Source organism: Neovison vison, chromosome 4 (genome assembly GCF_020171115.1).
Source record: "Neovison vison isolate M4711 chromosome 4, ASM_NN_V1, whole genome shotgun sequence".
Lineage (NCBI taxonomy): Eukaryota > Metazoa > Chordata > Mammalia > Carnivora > Mustelidae > Neogale > Neogale vison.
In genome coordinates, this window is record NC_058094.1 from 45,154,424 (window position 1) to 45,171,912 (window position 17,489).

A 17,489-nucleotide genomic window follows, 5' to 3' on the forward strand; every position below is an offset into this window, starting at 1 on the left:
GGCATCAAGCATAAAGGATTTGAGTGGGCAGATATAGCTGGCCAGATCCAGGATGTGTGGTCTGGATGGGTTCCCTTCAAAAACCATATTGACCTTTAGTGATTCACACTCCCTGCCTTAGTACTTGACGACTAGAAGACAATAAATTACTCCCAAGTTTTCCATGAGTCATAAAGTCACAATCCTGGATCTTAGATCTCTGATGTACATTTTCTATTCTATTATAACAAGAGTAAAATTATGAATTCTGAAGGTTGCGGTCTTTATAACATGCTTTTTACAAATCATTTGGAACATTCTGATCTTCTTACATAACCCCTTAGTGTTGCCCTTTTAGTTCAACATCTGAACAATTCAATGTTATCAGAGATATATAAATATTTTTTCAAATTCCTGTTTATTCTTTTTGATTTCACATTAAATACTGTGTCATTCTCAAAGCATTCCCTGACCTCCTAAGTTAGATTGTGTTCCCTCGCTGTGCAAATCTGAACTTTTCTATAATAATCCTCAGCACAGTGTCCTGTAGATTCTTGTTGAATCACTGCAGGTCCTTCTGGTCTGTCTGGTAGCACTTATAATATTTACCCCTTTATCTCCAGAACCTCCCCCAGGTCCTGGCACTTGGCTGGTGATTGAGTTATTCATGGAACAAACAAGCAAGAACTGGTTTTGCTTTCAGCCAGTGATCATTTTTAAAAGCTTTTTAATAAATGTTATTTATGCACTATTCATTCCAGTAAAAAAGATTTGAGGTGGTAGAGGTCTGCATCTTTTCATTCATCTGCCTCCACCATATTGTCCTCTTTCCTTTTTCCTTTAAGAGCAAAGAGTACACATATTAAAAAAAAAAACAAACAAACAAAAAAAAAAAAAACAAAAAACTTCGCTTCACTTTTACTAGCTATGTGGCCTTGAACCCGTTACTTCTTTTCATCCTTAGTCACCGAATGAAATTGGAACAGTGGTACTTATATCACAAAGTTTGGAGGAGGACTAAATGGAATAGCGTACGTAAAAATCTTGCCCAGGATAGATACTCAATAGATGTTACTTCTCACACTCTGCTCACTTGGGGCGGGGGGAGAAAGAAAGAAATCATATCCTAGACTCATCATTATGTAATGACTCACATTCCTGAAAACTAGATATGGCAGCTAGTAGGGTTTGGGACTTTGGCTGTGTGTTTAAATAGGCCTACCAGATACGACTGTTCTGCTCTAATGTAGAAAATCTCATGAAACGGAGTCATCTGTTAGCTCACAACCTCACAAAAGCTCACAAAAAACAACTCTACTTTAGTGTCCCAAGATGCACCAAACACTGGAGTGGAGCTATTACAGAGTGGGGTACAGGTCTAGCGTAGATCTGGGGTCTGGCTAGGGTATCGATATTCTTCCATACCTTAATTCTCCATCTGCAAAATGGGGCTACTGATTGCACCACCTCCTACAGCTCTGATGAGGATGGAATGAATTACAGATGAGTGTGTTTCACACAATACTTGGCACGTCACAAAGGCTCAGTGTACAGTAGCTTTAGAAAATAAAATCTATCATAACCATTTATTTTTTGCTCTCTGGTATGGAATTTATTTTTCAAGGTTCTCATGTATTCATTAAGGGAAAAGGAAAATCACCTCTCTAGCCAATAAAGCCTTAAACTGGTTTTGGACACCAAGAGAAATGAGCCCAGAGGAGCATGCGATGCTGGGAGCTGGCTGTGAACAGCGGAGATCTGTTTTTGTCATTCCAAGTAGAGAAGGTTTTATAAGAATCGATGGTGAGGCATTATTACCACTAATGAGAAAGTACCACTTTTAATGACAGGTAGCTTATTGGTATCTTCGAGAAAAAAACAAACTTACTCAAATCATTACTAAATGTGTAGTCCCAAAGAGCATAATTATTTTACCTTTACGTGTGGCTGAAGATAGTTAAGGAATATCCTTTCCTGCTTTTCAACAATATTGACTGCTGCACTTTGCCCAATCCTACTTTGTTAAATACTTCTATGCGCTGTTGAATTAGTAATACTGTGTGGGTTGATAAATCTTTTAAAATTGACATTGGCCTCTCTTCTGTCAGGGACCAGAGAATGGAACAGTCTGTCACCTTCCATCAATAATCCTTAGACGATTTTTATCCCACTTAGCTAGTGTGAGAGAAGAGTCTCACGTTAGGAAATTATGTAAGAATAGACAATGGTCTCTCTCAACATTAGAAATATTATGTTCTGGTGCCTTGACTGGAGTGTAGTTTTCCCTACATGCAAATCTAATTGACGACAGATGTAAGGCTGCAAGGTCTCAGTCCTGTGACTAAGGGGCCGCTGGGAACAATATTCCTAGTAAGTGCACTCAACAGCCTTTTCCTCTCCTCAAAATTAGATTCTGCTTCCCAACAAAAACTACCCCTTTAGAATTCTGGGTGCCTGATGAATTAAAACAGACCACACCCCATCTTTGGAGGAACAGAAGCCCTGGACATAATATATAGGTGACCTTTGGGGAAAGTGTTCATATCTATAGGATTCTAATTATAACATCATTATAAAGCTTTCTTCGGAACCCTTTACAGCTTCCCCTTTGAAAACTCTCTGGGCTTTGAGTCTGGATTGATGGGCGGGAGCAGAAAGAAAGGTGAGCCTCACCTTCTGGCACATAGGCAGGCAGTGCCTATGGAGTAAGTGCCCAGGACAGAGATGAAAGGTTTGTCTATCTTTGTCTCATGTAAATGTGATGGCTTCTACAAGATCTACATAATATGCCTTTAAGGTAATAAGAAAAGTGATTTTCTGTGAGTTGTCAAGATTTTAAAATCCAAATTTCTACTAAATGTGAATGCAAAGATCCACTTTTACCCAAGAGAATGTGCTACATATTAGTCTCAAAATAACAAATCATGATATGTATTTCCAATTAGGTAACTTACTCATAAATTTTTTATTTTGTGTCTGAGTGCCTATTAGCATCACTTTTTTCTCTCTCCATCTCTATAAATTGCCACCATTCTGGATGGATGTCTTTTCCCTAGGAGCATAAATGTTCCTTTTTCTCTAAATGTCAATTTATTTTCTTAAAAAAAAAAATTTCTGAGCACTTACAATGTGCCTGGCCCTAGGACAGAAGCTGGAGATACAATACTGAATAGCATCAAGTTTCACCTCAGGTGGAACACTCAGGCTTGGAGGGTTGATAAAACGTTGTTCGAGATATAATTTGAATGTTGCCCTTTTCTTCCAGTCACTTTCATTCAATTATTCAATAACTCACTGATTTACATATGCATAAAATTGTCATTCTGCACATATCACATGCTAAGTACTTGCATAAAAACCCTGTAAAACAAGCATTAGGTTTCCACAAATCACAATTTCGAAACTACTACTTAGGCATGCAAAATAAAATATGTGTTTGTACAATTTCAAATTTTCACTGAGAAAGTCACTAATTTTGAAGAAATTAAATTTCTGACATTTTCATCTAGGAAAAAAGTACTTACAGATTTAGTATTCCCTTCAATAACTTCTTCTTCCCGTGGTTCAAGTTTGAGATCCTTCAGGTGGAGAAAGAAATGGGAAAGAAAGGGACCAGAAATGAGATAAAGGAAACACCATATACTTGAATGTTAAGTCTTTTATGGCTAATGTTGTACCAAAGGAACCTCATTATCTAAAAGGAAATGGAGTAATTCTGACTTAAAACAAATGAAAACTTTTTAAAAAATGAAACCATTTAAAAAATGAAACCAGTAAAACCTTTTACCCATTTACCAACGGTAAAAAAGCCATTTCAGAGGTGTTTGTTATTACTTTAAGTTTACTGATGACAATAGAAGAGAACAAAATGGAGCAGATTCATAGGAATAGGGAAAGAACAGGACAGGAAAAAGAAAGACTAGGCGGACTTCTTTTGTTGTTAGTACTGATTGCCACTGATTGCCCACGAGGGAGATCTTGACAGACATTAGTGCAACTGCTATAATACTTTTATACTCTAGTGATAATTTGACATTACTAAAACATGATGAATTCAAAAGCAAATCAAAACACTTTTCTGATATTTCCTAAAAATCAAGGATGGCTAAAAAGACCCTAGAACTTTCGGCAGTCATTAATGGATGACGTTAATGTCTCCAGTGAAACCAAGCATGCAAACTCCCAGGGCTTCATTCTAAGAATATATATCCTAGCATCTGTGGTACGTGAGGATTATCCACAATAATTCCTTCAAGGAGATAATAAACTGAGAGCTGCAGAAATCCAGACTGTCCAAAATAACATAAACTTGTTAAAAACAGAGCTATGTAGCTCTAGCTTTGTTGTTCTCTTGTGATTAAACCTTAAGCAAGTTATTTAACTTTTCTAGGATTCACTTTTACCATTTCTTCTGTCTTGAATTCTCTGCTCCTAGAGATTCACCTAGCTGGCTCCTTCTCCTCTCTCATACCTCAACTCCAATATCACCTTCTTAACATGACCTTCCTGGGTCACCCACTTTAGGTATCCACCCCCGCATCATTACCATGCTGCCTTTGTCTTCATGGTACTTTCGCTCTCTGAAATTACCTTATTTCATTGATTTGTTTACTGATTTTCCTCGGTCTCTACTGGACCAAGGACCTTACCTATTTTGATCACAGCTGTACTTCCACTGTCAGAATAATACTGGGCATAAAGCAGATGCGCAGTAGACAATAGCTGAATAAATGAATGGCTGAATAAATGCCCCACTGAAATCACAGCTTCCCCCTGAAGTCAAGGAGATGGAAGGTAATGGGATGAATCTTCAAAAATGCTCTACAGATAGAAACTCTAACAAAAGGGATCTCCTTGACCACTCTGTCCATATCACCAACTCAGGTACAATTTTCGCTTCCACATTCTTTGATTGATGATAAGAACAACCTAAAACAGGTGGTATGAACACGATGAGGAAGTTTGAAAATGTTTTCTGCAGAGCTCAAGGACAACATAAAATATGATCTCAACATAGCCCCATAAATCCTCATAGGGGCTGACATGGGGAGAAAGAATGCCGGAAGGAAACTGTAGAAATTTCAAGAATTATTCCCCGTCCCCCACATGAATGGTACTGGGCTCGGCTTATGGTGCAGAAAGGATTTATCATACTAACTGCAAGAAAAGATAACAGGTGTTCCCCTGCAGGAACATGTCCTTCTAATGGGGAGATCAAACCCGGTGCCAGAAACTGCAAGAGACAAGAGAGTTAACTGTGAAATGACATGCACTTAGCTACTGTTTGGCAATTGGGTAGTTTTTCCTCTAAAAGCCTAATTTACAGTACAGAATAAGTTGTAGAAGGACACAGAACTTGCACTGCCTCTCCATTCATTAAGACAGACCATGCTGAGCCCCACACAGCTGGGATCCAATGCCCAAGACCATCACATCATACTTTCAGCAAACCTCTCAGACTCTGTCCTCAAAATGAAACCCTTTCATAGGAGGAGAGGGAGAAAAAGTCTAGGAAAGAAAGAGATGTGATAATACTTTGATTTAAAGTTGGAAAAAAAAGGCATGACCTAAGTTAAAGTTATTCCTTTAAAAATAGCTCTATAAAGTTAAGACACCAAATAAAGAGAAGAAGAACTTCAAATCTATTTTAAAAGGAGAAATTTATGTTCTTTAAATGACTCTGAAATTATGTAACAATGGACGCCTTATGTTTTAACAAGGTTTGTTTTCCAAATAGAGGTCATGCATTTCCATCTTCCATGATTGGAAAGCAAATTTTCATAGCCACCATTTTCCCTATGATTATGTTTAATCTTAGTTCACATAACAATTGATGAAATTAGGAAGAAAGTTGAATTGTAGCAGCTCTAAGTTTAGGTTATTTGCCCAGTAAGTGGTCGATGTTAATGTAACAAATGGTGATATGGAAGCAGAGGGACTAGAACTCTCCTAGGTTTCTTCCTCTGGACCTGGTTCCTTGTACAGAATCTCTTTCTCAGAGATCCTCGTCAACTCAGGCCATGGAGTTTCATCTTTGTGGAGACGGCTCTTGAGGCCTTAAACTGTTGGCCTGGCTTCTTGCTTAGTAACATCTAACTGAACATTTTTGCCTGTGACCTAGTGGATCTTGAAATTAACATACCTAATCAACAAATTCACCTCACCTCACCCATTATCTCTCACTTGTCTCTTCCTTTCTGCTAATGATACAATTGACTAAGGCGCTGAGACTCAAATTCTCAGAATCCTATCTGAGATTCCTCTGTCCTTTACTTATCAAACCCATTCAATGATCCTGTTAATTTCACTCAAGTCTTTCAAAACTGCCATTTTCTTTTCAGTCACACACACACACACACACACACACACACACATTTCAGTCATATATATATATATAACATATATATATATAATATATATATATATATTTTTTAAGATTTTTATTTATTTCTTTATTCAACAGAGAGTGACACAGCGAGAGACAGAACACAAGCAGGGGGAGTGGGAGAGGGAGAAGCAGGCTTCTTGTTGAGCCGGGAGCCCAATGTGGGGTTTGATTCCAGGACCCTGAGACTATAACCTGAGCCAAAGGCAGATGCTTAATGACTGAGCCACCCAGGCACCCCTTTTCGGTCATATATTACAGGACCATCTCTTGCCATACCTGATCCCAGTGGAATCAGATCTGCAACTTGCTCCTTACTGTCATTGCTTGAGCTAGCTTTGGTGGTTCGAGTTTTCTGGTTTAATTCAATTTGTATTCTTGCTGTCCAATTTTCTAACTAATAGATCTTTCTGGTTATGTCATTTACCTGTTGAAAAATAATAATAAATGTCTCCTGTTGTCTCTAAGACAAGTCCAAATCCCTTACTCTGCTATTTAACACCATCTGTAATATGGGCCCTATCCATCCACACAATCTTATTTGTTACCATTTTCCTAAAGGAAAGAATCTAACCAGGCTGGCCTACTTAGGTTTTACTCATGCTGTCACCCTTACCTAATGTCCTCTCTAGATGCTCTCTTTTTACTAAAAATTTACGTTTCCATAACAAATATCTATTTGTTCATTGGTTTGTTAGCAGACTAGTATTTACTCCAATTTTAATGACAATACATTTTCCTTTCAGTAAATTCTCCCTTCTCCTTTCAACACAGTGCTCTAGGACCATTAATCAAGATGTTCTTCCCTTCCTTATCCAAGTCATCAGCCTGAGACCCTAACAAGACCAACCAGATTCTAGCCCCTGGAAAGTGGAATCTTGAGCATAATGTCAACAGACGTGAGATGGTCGGAACTCACTTATTCCAGTAGAGGTAGCCTGAGAGACCGCTGAGCATTTCTCACTTAGATCTCTAGAGTTACTGTGTCTTCTGCCTTTTCCTTAATCCCAGTTTCTATACCTTCTGTTGATTCTGTGAGCACTCCCATACCTTCCAGAAAAAGAACTGATTACAGAGGTGATTTCTGTTGCTTGCAAACAAAATCCCTAATTGCCATCGTTTAAAGGCCAGACTCAAGCCCCTCCAGCCACACTAAGTCCTTGCCAAGCACCCTAGTTCGCAGTGATCTTTCCCTCAGGAAGCATCTGTAGATTGAAATTAGCATCTGTTCTACTCCTTTGGCATGTCTCAGTCAGTTCACTGAGCAAGAGTTCACTGAGCATTAACTATGAAGCTGGTTCTGTGCTATCACATACTTTAAGAAAATCCGTTAACTTTTATAATAATGCTTAATTTTACAAGCAGGCTGTAGGTTCTTCAATGTCTGTAACTGTCTCAAACAAACATTTCTTCCTTTGGTGCCTGGCCTGACCAGAAAACACATATTCTTACTGATAGAACCTGCCTCTTCCATCAAAGGGAACACCAGTACAATATTAGGACTGCAGGTACTAAGTGAATTAGTCAGCAGAAATAACTTGAAACATGAAATATATATCTGAAAAACTTGTCACATCCCTACTTGGTTTCTCACTGGGTAGTTCCAGTACCAAAATTCATCAGTTAGCAGGCTAATTTACAGAAGTTGCAAATGTAATTTCACCTTTAGTATCTCATACAACCACTTTCCTGAATCACTGAGAAACACTCCCAGGACGTGGGCCAGGCCGTCCCTGCAAGCAGCCGGCAGCGTCATTCAGGCACAATGCTACCTACAGCACTGGTAACCTAAGAAGCAGGCAGTACAGTGCATGTATTTAACTTGTAACTCTACATCCTTTTGAAAAAAATTTTTTTTTAAGATTTACTAATTTATTGGAAAGAGAGAAAGAGAAACTATGCGTGCACACACAGCAGCATGGGAGGAGGAGCAGAGGGAGAGGGGGAAGCAGGCTCCCAGCAGAGCAGGGAACCCATGCGGGACTCCATCCCAGGACCCTGGGATCATGACCAGAGCCGAAGGCAGATGCTTAACCGACTGAGCCACCCAGGCGCCCCTCTACATCCTATCTTAACTCTAACAAGGGGTAGGGGTGAGGGACTGAGAATTAACATGTATTTGCCTTAACAGAAATGCCCAGATAACTACCAGGCAGCCATTTGTAGCATCACAGGACTCCTGGCTGTTACTCTATCCGTGGGGCAGCCATGGATGTATTAATGTCGTGAGGAAAATGGGTCAGAACATACTGGAAAGTGAGAGGGAGAAGAAAGAAAAGGAAGCACGTACCTTCTTTTCCAGTCGATCAATTAATTTCTGGAGTCTGTTGATCTGGGTCATCCACTGGTTATCTTCTTCTAACAAGCCTTGAGGGGAAAACCATGAGGACAATGTGTTAAACAGAGGGAACGTCTGGGCATTTCAGAACTTTTCTTTGACCTGGAAGGAAGCGCACAGTGTCACTGACTAGTCATCACCTTCTTAAGAACTGCATTCACATGAGTGCTTTCTGAGTTATTGTGTTCCACAGATCTGCATGCCCCCGTGGGTTCATTTTCGCAAGTCTGTGCCTTTGACGTCATTGCCTGCACTGGCCTTTGATCATCAAGGAACAGATCCTGCTGAGCCATTTTTACCGCTCCATGAGATGGCTGATTTTTCTTTTGCAAAAACAGAAAGCGTCCATCAGTAATTCTAAGCGGACTTCTGTGACAGTGGCAGGAGCCAGGGAAGGAAGTAAGATGTCTGACCACAGCAAGGTAACTAGTGTCTCCTTTCCGAGAGCCTAACCAGAATAAGCATGGGTGCTGTGGTCATGGCATAGCAGTCAGGAGTGCAGGATCTGGAAGCTGCTGATCTTGTTCAGATGACTGGACTCCTCTGACCTCAGCTTCCTGATTTTTAAAATGGCAAGAGTATCAGTGGCCACGTAGTTATTGTGAGGATTCAATCAAAACATATACATGTGTATATACACACACATGCACACATATATACATGCATACACATGACATATGTGCAGATGTACATCTGTGTGAACATACACACAAACACACATCTGTATCTAGCACCAAGTCCTCCTGCTAATATTGTTGCTATAATGACCTTTTTAATTAAAAAACTTTTTTTTAAGTCTTTTTTTATTTTATTCTTGCTTTTTCAAGTAAGCTCTATACCCAGTGTGGGGCTTGAACTCACAACCTGGAGATTATTCAAGGGTGCAAAGGGAAGAGTTGTGGTCTGAGCTCCTGCATAGACATCCTGGCCTCCTTGTGGGTCCTTATGGCAGCTTGGCTCAAAAATGATTTTATAGGCATTTGCTGAAATATTATTGAATATTTCTCAATGGGAGGATGTGATTGAATTCAAACTGTAAAACCTTGTTTTAGCTTTGAATGTTTGGAAGAGAAGACCAAATTATAAAGAGGTCGTACTTTACATTAGAATGCACTTCTTGCTCTCTCTGCATTCTTGGGTGAAACTCCTTGCAAAGCCCATCACGTAAATTAGGAGGCGAACCTAAGCAGGAGCACAGTCACACAGAAGTGGATATAAGAAAAAAAATCAGAATAGGGTGCTTTATAACAGAAAACATTGCAACTGTATGAACAAAATTTATGTTTACTTTTTAACTTACAAATCAGTCAACACCATTTCCATCCTGGCTTGTTCCTAGAAGAATTTAAGGTGGCTGACACATCAAAATTCCTTAGAAGGATGTTTTGGGTTTTGCCCTGTTTTCTAAAGGGCTAAAGCATGAAGAACAATCTATATTTTGACCTAGGAGCCTAGTATTGTCATTTCCTAACAAAACACAGTAGGCTGTATTAGTGCTCACGAACTTCCCCTTTCTTCCTGGGATAGAATTCTCTGCCTACAGTCGCTGCCCCTCCATCTTGCAGCACCTCCTACCACGACAGATGGAGTAGATGTCCCTCCCCACTGCTTCTGGGTTCGGCGTGGGACTCATCTGGCCACTGGAGAGTTAGCAGGTAAAATGCACAGAGTGGTTTCAAGTGAACCATGTGACGTGGCCTGGCTGTTTGTGCTTCTGACACCCACCAAGAGAAGAAACTCCTCTCCAAGGAGGCACTGATCCCAGCAGGCTACACGAGAAGCGAAGCTCACCGGGGGAGCACACATCCAGCTGAGGTCACCCAAATCACCATCAACCACAGACCCATGAGCGATAAAAGACAAGTATTTGCAGTGGTAATCACTGAGCTTTTGTGGTTGTCTCACTGTAAAAATGGACTAATAAACCAGATGATCTTGGACAAATTGCTTCTCATCTGGGGAAATAAAGATACCAACATCCATCTTATAAGGTATTAGAATGAAAAAAGACAGTGTTCAAGAAGGCACTTTGAAACCTTTCAAGTACAGTCTGTGTAAATATAGACTATAGTTAGTACTTTGGTTTACTGAAATATCAGATATTTAAAGATTAATTTGTGTCAAAACAATATGTTCAAGTGATGTTTATATATACGCACACTCATATACATATACACATATGCATGCACACACATGCTTTACAGAAATTACTGATGCTTTGCAACGTGAATTTGTGTATTTCAAATGGATTATTGAAGTAATTATTAAAATAACACAATTAAAATAACCTATAATATTAAGGTTTTAGGCCAATAAATGTCATAATATATTTCATGCTTCAAAAATGCCAGCTATGACTTTAATCCCATCATGAAAGGGAATAAAGATCCTTTTCCTGAGATGGACTTTATATATGTTTAGTTAGGCTTTAGGGAATCTGGAGCAAATTAGGGCACAAACTAAAGGGTGCCTCCTTTCTTGAATCTGATCGGGACTTTAACAGGTCTCCAGTCCTCGTGCAGAAGGCGACCAAGCTGCTTTCTGCCCTACCCATCGTTCCTCTGTGCACTGCTGGATGCTGCTGTGGGATTCTGCCAGAAACAACGGGGAGGATCATCACCCTGTTCTTAATACTGTAGGTTCTTTGCCACGTGGTTTCAAACTTATCTGGTATAGGAAAACCATTCCATTACTACTGCTGTTTTACTTGTTTAAAACATATGAAACAACTTGTTTAAAAAATACGTCAACGTGAAAATACAAACTGAGTCAGTTTGGAAGGAGAAAAATGACAAAGCTTCATTACCTGGGCCGCAGGCACTAAACTGAGGGCTTTTAGGGGAGAAGCTGTTGTGTCTCTGGACTCGGCGACTTGATCGCTTTCCAGGCCACTGAATCAACAGGACTTCCGGCTTGGTCGGCCCTTGCCTTGAACAAGAGAGACAACATTTAACCACGGCGTGTTTCTTGCCTGGAGAAACAGATCTTCAACCATTTTCTGGTATAGTGAAATGAAAAGTTAGGAGAATTGCTGCTTACCAACATGCTCTAAAGACCCAGAAGACTTGGTTTTATAGATGTATAAATGTGAATCTAAAGGAGAAACTGTGAGCTGTCTATATTCTTTCAAAGTTTGAGTAAAAATTGTATATTAATTTGTGACTTAAGAAAAACATCTTACCTATCTTGACCAAACCATCAGTGGAAAAAATGTTTTTGTGTGTGCTGATGTATTTAGTTTGAGAACACCTATGGTGTTCAGTCAGTTTTAAGTTTTTTAAATCAAGGCTATGTATCCATATAATTTTAAAAATCAAATAATTCTACAAAGCTTATTTTAACAAACAGGAGCTCCTACTCCCCCACCTCCATATCACGCCCCATTGCCTTTCAACAAGTGTTCAGGGAATGCTTTCAACAAGTTTGAATTTGAGTGTTTATCCTCATGTCTGTATATAATATGCTTCAATTGCTATCATTTTATTCTTCAGTTTTAAAATGTATCTATTAACTTCCCACTATGAAAAGCTCAGGTCAAGAGTATATACAAGGAAATAGTATAAGGAACTTATAGAAAAACTGTTCGAAAGAATGGATTCAATTTGGGAAGCAAGTCTTTGGTCTTTCCTTATTCTTCTATCCTGGTTGGAATACACACATGATAGCTGGAATTCCAGCAACCATCTTGCACCACTAGGCAAACATGAGGATGTACTTAATATGTGAAAAAGGCAGGAGGTCTATGATAAATCTGTAGAGCTGTCAGGTGCTTAGGCTGCCACCACCAAGCTCTTTCTTTCTTTTTCTTTTTTTTTAAGATGTATTTATTTATTTATTTCACAGAGAGAGAGAGAGAGAGAGAGAGAGATCACAAGTAGGAAGAGAGGTAGGCAGAGAGAGAGGGAGGGAAGCAGGCTCCCTGCTGAGCACAGAGCCCGATGCAGACCTCGATCCCAGGACCCTGAGATCATGACCTGAGCCGAAGGCAGAGGCTTAATCCACTGAGCCACCCAGGAGTCCCCACCAAGCTCTTTCATAAGATGTAATAAACCCTTTTGTGTTTAAGCCACTTTTTTCCTGTTACATACACCCAATTCTAATACTAATTCAATCACCCAAAATCTTCCTTTACTATCATTAAGGGAAAATTTCTTTAGCCTCTCTCTGATACTGATTCTCCCCAAACTCCCTTTTAAGCACGATGAGAGGCAATTTTTTCTTTTTAGATAAATGAACAAACTTAATAGCTTTTTATTTTTTTACTATGCTGGTTCTCTTTTTTATTATGTTCAATTATCTAGCTATAGTACATCATTAGATTTTGATACAGTGTTCAAAATTTTGAGATACTGCATATTAAAAAGATACTTTTTTTTTTAAGATTTTATTTATTTATTTGACAGAGAGAGATCACAAGTAGGCAGAGAGGCAGGCAGAGAGAGAGAGAGAGAGAGAGGAAAGCAGGCTCTCCGCTCAGCAGAGAGCCTGATGCGGGACTCGATCCCAGGATCCTGGGATCATGACCTGAGCCGAAGGCAACGGCTTAACCCACTGAGCCACCCAGGTGCCCCTAAAAAGATACTATTGGGACACCTTAGTGATTCAGTCAGTTAATCACCTTCCTTTGGCTCAGGTCCTGATCTCAGGGTCCTGGGATCGAGTCTCGTTCCGGGCTCCTTACTCAGGGGTGAGCCTGTTTCTCCCTCCACCTGCCTCTCCCCTGTTTGTGTTCTCTCTCTCTTTTTCTCTGACAAATAAATAAAACCTTTAAAAAAAGAGATACTTTTATTTTATTCTACTTTATTGGTGCTTTTATGGGGTAAAGAGCTTTGCTTTTTTAAATTCCTGCATAATTAATGTACAGTGGTATATTATTTTCAGGTATATAATATAGTGATTCAATAATTCTATGCAGTACTCAGTACTCATCATCATAAGTGTACTCTTAATCTCCTTCACCTATTTCACCTATCCCCTCTGGTAACCATCAGTTTTGTGCTCCATGGTTAAGAGTCTGTGATTTGGGGGCACCTGGGTGGCTCAGTCACTTAAGGGACTGCCTTCAGCTCAGGTCATGATCTCAGGGTTCTGGAATCGAGCCCCACATGGGGCTCCCTGCTCAGCAGGGAGCCTGCTTCTCCCTCACCTCCCCACTTGTGCTCTCTCTCCCTATCTCTCTCTCAAATAAATAAAACCTTAAAAAAAAAAGTCTGTAATTTGTCTTTTTTATTTTTTAAATTCCACATGAGTGAACTTCTATGGCATCTGTCTTTCTCTTACTGACATTTCACTTAGCATTATGCTCTCCAGATCCACGTTGCTGCAAATGGCAAGATTTCATTCTTCTTTATGGATGAATAATATTCCATTGTATGTATATGAGTATGTATATATGTGTGTGTGTGTACACTTCTTTATCCACTCATCTATCCATGGATACTTGGGTTTCATATTTTGGCTATTATAAGTAATACTGTAATAATCACAGGGGTGCATATTAGTGTTTTCATATTCCTTGGTTAAATACCCAGGAGTAGAATTACTGCATCTTACGGTAATTCCATTTTTAATTTTTTGAGGAACCTCCATACTGGTTTCCACAGTGACTGCACTAGTTTGCATTTCTACCAACAGTGCACGAGGGTGTCGTTTCCTCCACATTCTCGCCAATGCTTGTTTCTTGTGTTTTTGACTTTAGTCATGACAGGAGTGGGGTGATATCTCAGTCTAATTCTGATTTTCATTTCACTGATGGTTAGTGAGTTGACCATCTTTTCATGTGTCTGTTGGCCACCTATGTCTTCTTTGGAGAAACATCTGTTCTTATCTTCTGCCCATTTTTAATTGGATTATTTATTCCTTTGGTGTTGAGTTTTATGCATTCTGTATATTCTTTATATATTTTGGATATTAACCCTTTGTCAAATATATTATTTGCAAATAGCTCCTCCCAATCAGTAGGTTGTCATTTTGTTTCTTTAATTATTCCCTTTGCTGTGCAGAGGCTTATAATCTCACTTGATTATGGTGAATAATTTTTTAAAATATATTGGTGGATTCAATTTGTTAATGTGTTGTTGAGGAATTTTGCATCTGTGTTCTTCAGAGATATTGGCTTATAGTTCTCTTTTATTCTCTTTCATTGTAGTGTCATTGTCTGGTTTTGATATCAGGGTAATGCTGGCATCACAGAATGAATTTGGAAGCTTTCCTTTCTCTACTATTTTTTGGAATAGTTTGGGAATAGGTATTAATGAGTCTTTAAATGTTTGGTAAAATTTACATATGAAGCCATCTGGTCTTGGACTTTTGTTTTTGGGGAGTTATTATTGGTTCAATTTCATTGCTGGTAATTGGTCCGTCAAATTTTCCATTTCTTTCTGATTCAGTTTTGGGAGGTTATATGTTTCTAGGAGTTTATCTATTTCTTCTAGATTGCACAATATGTTGTCATATAATTTTTCATAATATTCTCTAATAATCCATGATGTTTGTCGGTATTTCTCCTCTTTCCTTTCTGATTTTGAGTCTTATATTTATAAGTCTGCCTAAAAGTTTATTAGTTTTGTTAATCTTTTCAAAGAACCAACTCCTGGCATCATTGATCTTTTTGGTTTGTTTTTGTTTTTAGTTTCTATTTCATTTATTTCTGCTCTAATCTTCATTATTTCCTTCCTTCTACTGGTTTAGGGTTTTATTTATTCTTCCTTTTCTAACTCCTTTAGTTGTAAGGTTAGTTTATTTGAGATTTTTCTGGCTTCTTGAGGTGGACTCAGCGGGGAGTCTGCTTCTCCCTCTGACCCTTCCCCCTCCTCTTAAGCTTTTTCTCTCACTCTCTCTCAAATATATAAGATCTTAAAAAAAAAAAAAAGTTCTAGGTCTTAATTAAGCCCGAATGACTGTTAAAAACTTACAAAAGTAAGCCCCTCTGGTTTTCAAATCCACATGTTATAGGGGTTCATCTTCCCTATGTGAATCCCTTGTGTCTGGGGGCACCTATGGGGGTCTGCTCTTTTCCCTTCTCCATGTTTGCAGTGTCCATCCCTCCCAGAGACAGTCTTGTGGGTCTGTTTGGCTTGTGCCTACATCTCCACCCTTCCTACCATTCTCAATGTGGCCTCTTCCCACATTTAGATGTTGAGAGTCTGTTCTGCTGACCTTCTGGTCATTTTCTGGGCTATTTACATTGATGTGGGTGTTATTTAGGTGTATCCATAGGACAGTGTGAGCCTAGGATCCTCCTACTGTGCCATCTTCTCCAGAAGTCAGAGTAGAGAGATTTAGGTTGCAAATCATGTTCTCTTCAAATTTTGAAAAGGCTGTTTGATTGCATTCTAGTTTCCAGTGTCATTATTGAAAAAAAATCTAGTGTTTTCTTTGTTCTTTGTATTTGAAATGGTTTTTCTGTCTAGAAGATTTTAGACACTTCTTTTTGTCTTTAGTATTCTGAAATTTCAAAATGCCACGCCTTGGTGTCAGATTTTATGATTTACTGCAATAGACTCTTGGTCTGTTCTATCAATCTGGAAACTCAGGTCCTTGTTCTGAGAATTATTTCTTAGAAAATTTCTTTTTTTCCTCTTTCTGGAATTACTACTTTTCAAATATTGGGCCTTTTGGACTATTCTATAGCTTTATTTATTTATTTTCTTTCCTATCTTTCATCTCTGTGGAAATGTCATCATACTTTTATCTCCAAATCTTGCTCACAGGTTATTTCTGCAACCATAATTTTTCCAAGAGCTCTTTATGTGCTTTGAATATTATTATTTTTAAAATAGCATCCTGTCCTTAATTCATAAATGCAATATTTTCTCTGCTTTCTCAGGGTACTGATTTTTTTTTTCTTTTTTGGAAGCTTTCTTCTGCTCTCTGGATTAAATTTGTTTCTTCTAAGTTTCTTTTATTGTGTTTAACATGTTCTCTTGGTTGTCCTTGCCTATTTCAGAGGAAAGAAACAGGGATGATTGGAGAGTGTGTGTGTGTGTGTATGTGTGGCGCGGGGGTGCTGCAGAGATTGCCAACTTGCAGGCCCCACTGTAGGGTGGCCTGACTTGGCCTATTCATTAGGGGACACCAGCTCTTGGTACTTAGTCTTTCTCTTGGGCTGATGAGATCCCACAGAAAAGTGAGAGAAGAATCTCCCAAGTAGAGTGTATAAGTCCAGTTGTCCGGGCTCTGGGAGTACAGCATGCTGAGTGACTTTCAAATCTCACCGTTCAGTAGGGAGACTTTCACTCAATGCCTGTGTTTTAGTATTGTGTCCTGACTGCTGCAGTGCAAGCTCTGTATCTGTTCCCCTTCTCCAGAAAGCACTCTAGGCTTCCTCAGAGACTGAGGAGGGACACTGACCCAGTGTTAGGTGGAGCTTTCAGCAATATGTTAGCCCCACCTTCACCCCCACTGTGCATGGGGAAACCAATCCATGAGCCTGAGATTTGTGATACCAATTACATTGCATCTTGGCTTCGTACATTGTCTGTGTTTCGTCCTTCTCAGAGCTCCAACATCAGTCACTGCTACCTTCATTTTCTTTCCATATTCCAAGTTTCTATCCCTTTGGTTCATCTATCCTTATCTTTGCACCTTTATGACTCCTTGTTGTCCAGGCTCTGTTAATGACTTCTTGGAAAGTTTTAGGGAGGAAGGAAAAGAAATCATATGTTTACTCTCCAATCTTTAACTAGACCACCCTATGAATTCTCCCTTGACATTTAAAAAAGATCAACTTGCTTGCAGCTCTAGCGGTCAGAAGGACAGGTGACTAGAGCAGTTCTCCTTTACGTT

The 17,489-nt window shown here is 39.2% G+C and overlaps 1 protein-coding gene across 1 annotated transcript in view; it reads right to left on the reverse strand.

Moving 5' to 3' along the window:
- NECAB1 (N-terminal EF-hand calcium binding protein 1) overlaps nt 1-17,489 on the reverse strand; it is a 204,036-nt gene that overhangs the window by 36,486 nt on the left and 150,061 nt on the right. The window contains exons 7-9 of the mRNA XM_044245339.1: nt 11,509-11,630; nt 8,655-8,731; nt 3,504-3,557 (exon numbers count right to left, since the gene is read on the reverse strand). Of these exons, the coding sequence (XP_044101274.1) occupies nt 3,504-3,557; nt 8,655-8,731; nt 11,509-11,630 (253 nt within the window). The remainder of the gene's footprint in view (nt 1-3,503; nt 3,558-8,654; nt 8,732-11,508; nt 11,631-17,489) is intronic.